The following is a 10,451-nucleotide window of genomic DNA, read 5'->3' on the forward strand; positions in this document are numbered from 1 at the left end:
ACATGTAGATATCACATCACTGGGGGGGGGTCACACATAGATACATATAGATAGCACATCACTGGGGGGGGGTCACACATAGATACATATAGATAGCACATCACTGGGGGGGGTCACACATAGATACATATAGATAGCACATCACTGGGGGGGGGGTCACACATAGATACATATAGATATCACATCACTGGGGGGGGTCACACATAGATACATATAGATAGCACATCACTGGGGGGGGGGGTCACACATAGATACATATAGATAGCACATCACTGCGGGGGGTCACACATAGATACATATAGATAGCACATCACTGGGGGGGGGTCACACATAGATACATATAGATAGCACATCACTGGGGGGGGGGTCACACATAGATACATATAGATAGCACATCACTGGGGGGGGTCACACATAGATACATATAGATATCACATCACTGGGGGGGGGTCACACATAGATACATATAGATAGCACATCACTGGGGGGGGGGTCACACATAGATACATATAGATATCACATCACTGGGGGGGTCACACATAGATACATATAGATAGCACATCACTGGGGGGGTCACACATAGATACATATAGATAGCACATCACTGGGGGAGGTCACACATAGATACATAGCACATCACTGGGGGGGGTCACACATAGATACATATAGATAGCACATCACTGGTGGGGGAGTCACACATAGATACATATAGATAGCACATCACTGGGGGGGTCACACATAGATACATGTAGATGTCACATCACTGGGGGGGTCACACATAGATACATATAGATAGCACATCACTGGGGGGGTCACACATAGATACATATAGATAGCACATCACTGGGGGTCACACATAGATACATATAGATATCACATCACTGGGGGGGGTCACACATAGATACATATAGATATCACATCACTGGGGGGGGGTCACACATAGATACATATAGATAGCACATCACTGGGGGAGGTCACACATAGATACATATAGATAGCACATCACTGGGGGGGTCACACATAGATACATATAGATAGCACATCACTGGGGGGGGTCACACATAGATACATATAGATAGCACATCACTGGGGGGTCACACATAGATACATATAGATAGCACATCACTGGGGGGTCACACATAGATACATATAGATAGCACATCACTGGGGGGGGTCACACATAGATACATATAGATAGCACATCACGGGGGGGGGTCACACATAGATACATATAGATAGCACATCACTGGGGGGGGGGTCACACATAGATACATATAGATAGCACATCACTGGGGGGGGGGGTCACACATAGATACATATAGATATCACACCACTGGGGGGGGGTCACACATAGATACATATAGATAGCACATCACCGGGGGGGGGGGGGTCACACATAGATACATATAGATAGCACATCACTGGGGGGGGGGTCACACATAGATACATATAGATAGCACAACACTGGGGGGGGGTCACACATAGATACATATAGATAGCACATCACTGGGGGGGGTCACACATAGATACATATAGATAGCACATCACTGGGGGGGGGTCACACATAGATACATATAGATAGCACATCACTGGGGGGGGGTCACACATAGATACATATAGATAGCACATCACTGGGGGGGGGTCACACATAGATACATATAGATAGCACATCACTGGGGGGGGGGGTCACACATAGATACATATAGATAGCACATCACTGGGGGGGGGGGTCACACATAGATATGCAACACCCTCGCCGATGCAATGGCGAAGGAGTGCTTGCGAATACGTCACACAGCATGTCATCACATCACACAGGGGACATTGCAGTGGTAGCTCCTGTCTGGCAAAGCAGGAGTTAAGTGTTTTGTATTATTCAAGATCTGTCATCCAATCACTTGTATTGCATTCTGTCTAATGTAAGCTGAGATGTAATTGGAGGAGCAGCCACCACCTGACCAGAGGAGTTACAAAACCCCTGGCCAGGAATGTTCTAGAGAGGAGTCTCTCCCAGGAGGGAGAAGAGACCAGTCCTGGTCAGACCTGAGGGTCTGCAGGACATCAGCTAGAGATTAGTTTAGCCTAGCTTAGATGAGAAGAGAAGCAGACTGGGAACTCCAGTCCAGACTCTATTCAGCCAGCATACCAGATAAGAGCAGGAAGAGCCTAGCCCCTGCCTCTGAAGAGTGGAGCTAATAGATTAGAGTTAGTGAGGAAAGGGGTATCATCCTACCTTCAAGGGTGATACCTGAAGCACTACAGGACAAGCTGAAGCTTCCTATTAGGACACAGCTACCTCCCAGCCTGCCCTCTGCATCCAGGCTGGCGATCTACCTCCTGTGGCTTCCTCCAAAAGCATCTCAGCACTCCATCACTCTGTTAAAGGCACGTTGCTGCGGTTCCTGTCGGTTCCAATAAAGAACTGTAAGTTGTTTTTGTTCAACCTCTGCCTCCGTCTGGTCCCTGCTACTCCGGCTGTCACCATCACAGGCACCCTGTCCATCACACAGAGACTCACACTCGGGACATTAAGGGGTTGCCCCAGGGAGATCCGCTATAGCAGCCTCTCCCTCATCATTTCTTGCCAACACCACCCTGCTGGAGACCTGCCAGGCTGTAGGACAGCCCTCCGGTTCCCCATACCAAGCACCGTGACACTAGCGTGCCTAGGCCGCAACCGCCAGCCACTCAGGTACTGCGGGCCCCGGCTGACTCCAGGCCCCGAGAAAAGGCTAGGCCCCGGTGGGGGATGTTGCAGATACATAGGGGGTCATTTACTAAGGGCCTGATTCGCGTTTTCCCGACGTGTTACCCGAATATTTCCGATCTGCGCCGATTTTCCCTGTATTGCCCCGGGATTTTGGCGCATGCGATCAGATTGCCATCGGCGCCGGCATGCACGTGACAGAAATCGGGGGGCGTGGCCGAGCGAAAACCCGACGGATTCGGAAAAACCGCCGCATTTAAAACAATAAAAGTGTCGCTTGGGACGCGCTTACCTTCACTTGGTCCGACCCGGTGAACTCGAGCAAGTTCAGATGCTTTTCAGCGTAGCAGCGCCACCTGGTGGACGTTGGAGGAACTTCCTTGATGAATCCCGGCCGGACCCGAATCCCCAGCAGAGAACGCGCCGCTGGATCGCGAGCGGCCCAAGTAAGTAAATCTGCCCCATAGTGCGCGAATGCGGGGTCAGTAAAGGATCGCTCTGGCCCACTGGCGTGAAGGTGGTGTATTGAGGCAAATAATCGCAAGTGCTATCAATAAGCTGACGTGAGCCCCTGATAAATTTCCCCCAATTTATCTTTCTCTTTGTAATCTGGACCCTGAATCTTTCTTCCTTATCGTTAGTTCTGGACTTCGTTCTCGGTCACAACATGAAATGAATAATAAATTCTCTTGATAAACACAAGGAAGAGGAGAAGAAAAATAAGCAGCGATTTCTCCACACATTTCCATGGCTCTGCTCTACGTATATGTTTATCAACTACACTGAAATGATATATATGTAAATAACTGGGGAAAATTACAAAGTGCAAAATTACAGAACAATAACATTTTCAGATAACAGGAATGAGACTTCTGTTTGCAACAGTCTACAATCTGTTCATATATTTATGAATGTGTTTTATTTACTGCTGGGATATATATGTGTGGTATATAAACAGCAGGTATAGCTTTAAGTGTGTGGTATAGTCACTGCTGGGATATATATGTGTGGTATATAAACAGCAGGTATAGCTTTAAGTGTGTGGTATAGTCACTGCTGGGATATATATGTGTGGTATATAAACAGCAGGTATAGCTTTAAGTGTGTGGTATAGTCACTGCTGGGATATATATGTGTGTGGTAAAATCACTGCTAATTATATATACAGTACAGGCCAAAAGTTGTATTCACATTTTCTCATTCAGAGAGTTTTCTGTATTTTCATGACTATTAAAATTGTAGATTCGCACTGAAGACATCAAAACTCTGAATTATCACATGTGGAATTATATTATTACTAAACGGTGTGAAACCCCAGAGAATCTCTTATACTCCAGGTCCTTGTGCAGTGACTCCAGCTCCTTGTGCTGTGGTCACTGCTCTGCACAGTCTGGGCTTCTCTTGATGAGATACAAGAGGTAGTCACCTGGAGAGGTTCTCACATCACAGGTGCCCTGTCAGGGGTAATAAGGGGGATTTCTTGCCTTATAGAAGGGGTTGTGGCATCAGTTGTGCAGGAGTCGGGTGGATACACGGCCCATCGTCCTACTGAAGAGACTCATAGAACTTTTATTATGGCCCGAAAAAAAGCAGCTAAGCAACGAAAAGCCAGCGGCCACCATTACTATAAGATATGAAGGTCAGTCAGTCCAAAAACCATCAATCACTATAAACTGGCTGACATAAGGTGAGCCCCAGGATAGGAAGACCAAGAGTCACCTCTGCTGCGGAGGACAAGAGTCACCTCTGCTGCGGAGGACAATAGTCACCTCTGCTGCGGAGGACAAGAGTCACCTCTGCTGCGGAAGACAAGAGTCACCTCTGCTGCGGAGGACAAGAGTCACCTCTGCTGCGGAGGACAAGAGTCACCTCTGCTGCGGAGGACAAGAGTCACCTCTGCTGCGGAGGACAAGAGTCACCTCTGCTGCGGAAGACAAGAGTCACCTCTGCTGCGGAGGACAAGAGTCACCTCTGCTGCGGAGGACAAGAGTCACCTCTGCTGCGGAGGACAAGAGTCACCTCTGCTGCGGAGGACAAGAGTCACCTCTGCTGCGGAAGACGTCAAAGTCACCAGCCTCAGAAATCACATGGAAACCCCTTAACACCGAGGCCCTTTTTGTTTTTGCGTTTTCAGTTTTCACTCCCCACCTTCAAAAATCGACTTCATTGCACCGAAATGTCGCTTCTATAGAATAAAGATTCACCCCATACACATGATTCTTTTCACATATATTGGAGCACTGCCTCCTCATTGGATTTAAAATATGTATATAATCTATATGTGTGTATGTGATGTAGTCACTGCTGGGATATATTTATATATATATATATATATGTGGTATAGTCACTGCTGTTTAATACTAATGACTTTTACTTCAAGGACCTTCACCCACAAATCCTCATACATCTGTTCTTCCTCTTAATACACAGATTAAAAGTGATGCCTTTTCTATTCCCCGAAAAAGCTGATTCTTGTACCATATGCAGAAAGTAAATTGCATACTTGGCTAATGGGCTATAAAATGCATACAGCTCCAGCCCATGGCAATCTTAATCCCCCTTAGTTGGCAATACTTGTGCAGTATATTCACTGCTGATATATATCTTTGTGTATGGTTTATTCTTTGCTGTTATATATTCATGTATGTTCATTCTTTCATATTCACTGCTGGAATCTACTTTTATGTGATGCATAGTCCGAGCTATAGCCTTTCTGCCCATTAGTTCCGAATTATGTTACCAGCAGCAGCATATTTGGATAGTGTCATTACTGGGGCAGTATCTGTACAGGCAGCAGCATTATGAGCTGATGGACTACAGGACTACTGCAAGGGCTTTGTACTGTGTGGGCAAGTAAAATGGGCCTTATACTGCATGGGGCCTCTTTGTAGGCAGTTTACTGCTGGGGACATTGAGGGGGTATTATACTGGATGGGGAGACTTGGTGAACGTTACTTTACATCTTCAGCAGGAGCAGCTCTCACACATGCAATGACCCCTATACACTGCGCACAGAGGGGGCACTTATATCACTAATATTACTGCTGACAATTAGGAGCCTTCAGCCTCTACTCCACAAGATTGTACTCAGCAACTGCCCACAAGGGGGGGGACACTAATCAGGGGCCAGAAAACACCAGCTCCATGCCAAGAGGGGGACGTGGCGGTGGTGGAGTGGGCTACCAAACATATACTCTGCACTGCCACCCCCAGGGGTGTCATGATATAGCAGTGCATGAGCCCCAGTCTAGGATAATCCTCCCCCCTGTCAGGACGCACCCGGCACATAGACCTGCGCCAAAACATTTATACGTAGAGGAAGAACAATTCTAATAGCAGTCACTGGTTTATTATTTATAGGACTGCACCTACCTCGCTCTGCAGCTCATGTCTCCTCCTGTGTCCTGGATGGACCTTCTCTGTCTCTTTCTATTTTTCTCTGTTTCTCTCTCCTCCTTTTCTCTGTCTTTGTTTCTCTCTGTGTCTCTGTATCCGTCAGTCTCTGGTTTGGTGTCTTCTCTCCATCTCTTTCTCCTCTTCTCTTCTTCTCTCCCTTTCTCTCTGTTTCTCTCTCTTCCCATAGTCTCATAGTCCATATTCTCCGAGTCTTCCCCTCCCCCCTCTTTCTTGCCATTTTCTCTTCCTCTTTCACTTTTGATTCATCGCGCACAACTTAATGACTCCCAGTAGTTACAAGATCCTGTGATACATGTAAGAATAACAGGAGGGTCTCACAGAGGGGTCTCACAGAGGGGATTCAGAGAGGGGTCTCTGTGTGTAGAGGGGTCTCTGTGTGTAGAGGGGTCTCTGTATAGAGGGGTCTCTGTGTGTAGAGGGGTCTCTGTGTAGAGGGATCTCTGTGTGTAGAGGGGTCTCTGTGTAGAGTGGGGTCTCTGCATGTAAAGTGGGAGGTCTGTGTGTAGAGTGGGGTGGTCTGTGTGTAGATTGGGGTGGTCTGTGTGTAGATTGGGGTGGTCTGTGCGTACAGTGATGGGTCTGTGCGTAGAGTGATGGGTCTGTGCGTAGGTTATGGGGTCTGTGCGTAGACTGGGGAGTCTGTGCGTAGACTGGGGGGCCTGTGTGTAGAGTGGGTCTGTGTATAGAGGGGTCTCTGTGTAGAGTGGGGGGTCAGTGTGTAGAGGGGTTTGTGCATAGCGTGAGGGGTCTGTGCGTAGAGTGGGGGGGCCTGTGCGTAGAGTGGGGGGGCCTGTGCGTAAAGTGGGGGGGCCTGTGCGTAGAGTGGGGGGGCCTGTGCGTAGAGTGGGGGGCCTTTGCGTAGAGTGGGGGGCCTGTGTGTAGAGTGGGGGGGTCTGTGTGTATAGTGGGGTGTCTGAATGTAGAAGGGGGGTCTGTGTCTAGAGTGCGGGGTCTGTGTGTAGAGTTGGGAGGTCTGCGTGTAGAGGTGGTCTCTGTGTGTAGAGTGGGGGGTCTGTGTGTAGAGTAGGGGGTCTGTAGATTGGGGGGTCTGCGTGTAGATTGGGGGGTCTGCGTGTATAGTGGGGGGTCTGTGTGTAGAGTTGGGGGGTCTGCGTGTAGAGGCGGTCTCTGTGTGTAGAGTGTGGGGTCTGCGCGTGTAGAGTGTGGGGTCTGCGCGTGTAGAGTGTGGGGTCTGCGCGTGTAGAGTGTGGGGTCTGCGCGTGTAGAGTGTGGGGTCTGCGCGTGTAGAGTGTGGGGTCTGCGCGTGTAGAGTGTGGGGTCTGCGCGTGTAGAGTGTGGGGTCTGCGCGTGTAGAGATGGCGGTCTGTGTGTAGAGGGGTCTGTGAAATCAGGAAATCGGGACTGAATAACTTTTTTTTTTCTTTTTACATAATCCATCAGAAGTCAGTATGAAATCAGGAAAACTGGATGTGGTGGTCACCTCCCGGGCAGCAGAATGCAATGCATTATGGATAATAAATCACCTGAGGTCTCAAGTCTACCGAGATCTACTGGGCAGAGTCACCTACCTGCCCATAACCAACAGAAACCAAGAAGAATGGAGTTGTGAGGTGCAGAACCACTCCTTCTCCATCCTCTACCACAGCAAACACCAGGGGAGGATAAACCTTACAGATGTCACCGACTCCTTGTATGATCTGGAGCTCCAAGAACTTTCCAAGACATTAGGTAAGTGAGGTCACTACACAGGACACTGAGCCATTTACTTCTGCCTCTTACTTTTGGAGGATAAAAGTGCATAATGGTGGGACATCTCTTCTAAGGCCGTGGGAATGTGATGGTGGTTGTGGATGACTTACAGAAGAGCGATGAGGAGGAGAAGCAACGAATTCTGAAGAACCAGCCCAGCATTTCCCAATGGGCCTCTCAGCTTCTGCTCTTTGCCGAAAATGAAAAGAACCCGATTTCTACACAGAAGCAGCAAGTCCTTCTCCAAACCTTCCAGACAGGTAATGGATACTAAGAAATGGAGACTCTCCATTATCTGCTCCATTATTTAATACAACAACACGAGGCCACAGATCTCCCAACCTTTGCCAAATCCAGGACAGATCCCACCATAATCCCTGCACTACATGATGTTCCTGACTCTTCTCTGTCTCTTTCTCTTCCAGCCTACAAGAGAAATCATCATCAGCAGCAGCACAATACACTGGTGGGTGACATATGTGCAGGGAAGAAACTGAATTCACCACAGAACCCCAATAAATTGATTTTCATGGCCGGCTACAAATTTCAGTTGGCCCCTTGGCGACAGACCCTCAGTGCACCATTATTATTGTTATTATTGTCATTATTATTATTATTATTATTACTAACTTAACCACCATAGATTCATTAGATACATGTCAGGAAAAAAGAAAAAAATTGAAAGTAATACCTCCGTCCTCAGCTCAGGTCTCATCAGGGCTCGGACTCTCCGCAGAGCCTTCAGAGAACAGTTATGGAGGGTGACGAGCTGTGTTTTGGCACCAGCTACCAGGTGCTGCCAGGCTTCCGTGGACTGTGATTGGACCATGTGCCCCCCCCCCCAGCAGATCAGGCCCCGGAACTTGCCGAGGTATTCCGGGTGCTGCCGCTGGCCATGTTGTTTGGATCTAGTGGGTAGTGATCAATAGATATAGTCATTACTTTTCAGGAACCAAGGAACCATGCAGATTCCTGGATGTCCTATAGGTGGGACCCACCCATCTCATGCCAGTGTCGGCCGCTCTAATTTGAGCTATTCGGATACACTGATTCCTGGTGTAGGATCTGGAATTGAAATAGCAAAATGGTCAACAAAACTGCAGCAACATTAAAGAGAAAGGGCGCAGCTCAAGGACCGTCCCTCTTCAATAGAGCAAAACATCGCTAAAAGAAAAAACAAAACAGGGCAACTTCACTAAGTGCACATGACCCCAGAACAGACGTCCTGGTGACCTCCTGTCTGCAGTGAGGGGGACTGTGGCTGCCGATGCTAAATACAACCTCCTACTGCAGATATGTCCTTAGTTATGCAAAGTATAGAGCAGTCAACAACTAGAACCGTAACCAGGAGAAGACCACGTCATGCATCAATCTCTCCTACATAGCCCCGAACACATAGACTAGTGTCATTCACATCTAGAATCCTCCACACATTGAGAATTAACCAGAATTTCCATATTTCTGATGAACTTCCTTATGGTTTCCAGACACGAGATCTCAGCCTGCAGACACATTTCCCACACAAGATAATGTGGAGCTCGTCCCTGGACTCCGACCAACGAGTCATAAACCAGTGTCATAAATAATGAGGTGCATATGCAAATCACTGGGGAATATGTGACCCCACAAAGTTGAACGGTTGAATTTAACGGCCAACAGAGTCGGATATTCTTTAGGATTTTGTCCTTATGACACTTCTAGAACTTTTAACCAATAACATTTTTTGTCAGAAGGAGCTAAATCTCCTCATCTGGTGTCATCATGATATTGTGTACAGGGATCTTCCACAGATGGAGTGTAATTCAATGTTTATGTCTCTTCCATTACAGAAGAAGGTCATACTTGCGGCGGCAATCGGATGTTTGACATTTTTTGTAGCCAAAAGATTGTACAGGAAGAAAGGAACCTTCTAGATGTCACCACTGGAGGTCCTGCTGGCACCTACCATACTAGGCAAAGCCTAGGAAATCTATCTAAGTGAGGATGGTGATAATATCCAGAGGGTTCATCCATCACACACTCCAGAAAGGTGGCACCACAGCAAAATTCATCATCTTCATGACAAGGAGGTGGGGAACGTGATGACATACTGGAGAGTCATAGTTCATGATCTCCTGGATGGGATCTAGTGTAATAAAAAGATGTTGTTTCCTACAATCGCACCATGTCTTGTGGTATTAGGTGTTTGTAAATTGTAAGCAGCTCTGATGCCACGTCATGGTCCACGTGTCAGGTGTGACCTCAGGATTAATAGCAGTGCACATCTGAATTCATCCACAACCTGTTGGTGCAGGAAGGGGGGGGGGGGGCTGTCGCCATCCGATCTTTGTTGGTGGTGGTTTAACGTCCTCCCTTTGCGGGAATACAGGTGGCCTTATCCCTTGGAAGGTGGTGGTAGAGCTTAACCCAACTTAAGTGGCAGTGAATGAACCCAGTTTTTCAGGCTTTTTCGGTGTCTCAGCCACTGCTGCTCATGGTTATTCTGCAGATCTTTGCTCATAAATGAGGTTCTGAGGTTGATGAGACTTTGCTGCGCTTTATGAACTAGTGGCCCAGCCTCCACGTGTTCGGTCTTCTGCATAAGACGCCGCAGATACCCTGTGGGATGATCTTTGTG

At 47.8% G+C, this 10,451-nt stretch overlaps 2 protein-coding genes across 4 annotated transcripts in view; one reads left to right on the plus strand and one right to left on the minus strand.

The window, feature by feature from the left end:
• Nucleotides 1-6,359, minus strand: part of LOC140076246 (uncharacterized) — a 27,243-nt gene extending 20,884 nt beyond the window's left edge. Inside the window, exon 1 of the mRNA XM_072122774.1 lies at nucleotides 6,080-6,359. Within this exon, the coding sequence (XP_071978875.1) occupies nucleotides 6,080-6,303 (224 nt within the window). The 5' untranslated portion in view covers nucleotides 6,304-6,359. The remainder of the gene's footprint in view (nucleotides 1-6,079) is intronic.
• The window catches only part of LOC140076247 (uncharacterized), a 26,887-nt gene extending 16,891 nt beyond the window's left edge, over nucleotides 1-9,996 (plus strand). The window contains exons 1-5 of one of the 3 annotated variants that reach the window (XM_072122778.1): nucleotides 6,269-6,418; nucleotides 7,526-7,813; nucleotides 7,909-8,094; nucleotides 8,260-8,300; nucleotides 9,664-9,996. In XM_072122778.1, coding sequence (XP_071978879.1) covers nucleotides 7,534-7,813; nucleotides 7,909-8,094; nucleotides 8,260-8,300; nucleotides 9,664-9,747 — 591 coding nt within the window. In that variant the 5' untranslated portion in view covers nucleotides 6,269-6,418; nucleotides 7,526-7,533 and the 3' untranslated portion in view covers nucleotides 9,748-9,996. Of the gene's footprint in view, nucleotides 1-6,268; nucleotides 6,419-7,525; nucleotides 7,814-7,908; nucleotides 8,095-8,259; nucleotides 8,301-9,663 lie in introns of those variants that run through there. The other 2 variants (XM_072122776.1, XM_072122777.1) reach the window with 2 other exon arrangements.
• The last annotated feature ends 455 nt before the right edge of the window (nucleotides 9,997-10,451 follow it).

Source organism: Engystomops pustulosus, chromosome 8 (genome assembly GCF_040894005.1).
Source record: "Engystomops pustulosus chromosome 8, aEngPut4.maternal, whole genome shotgun sequence".
NCBI lineage: Eukaryota > Metazoa > Chordata > Amphibia > Anura > Leptodactylidae > Engystomops > Engystomops pustulosus.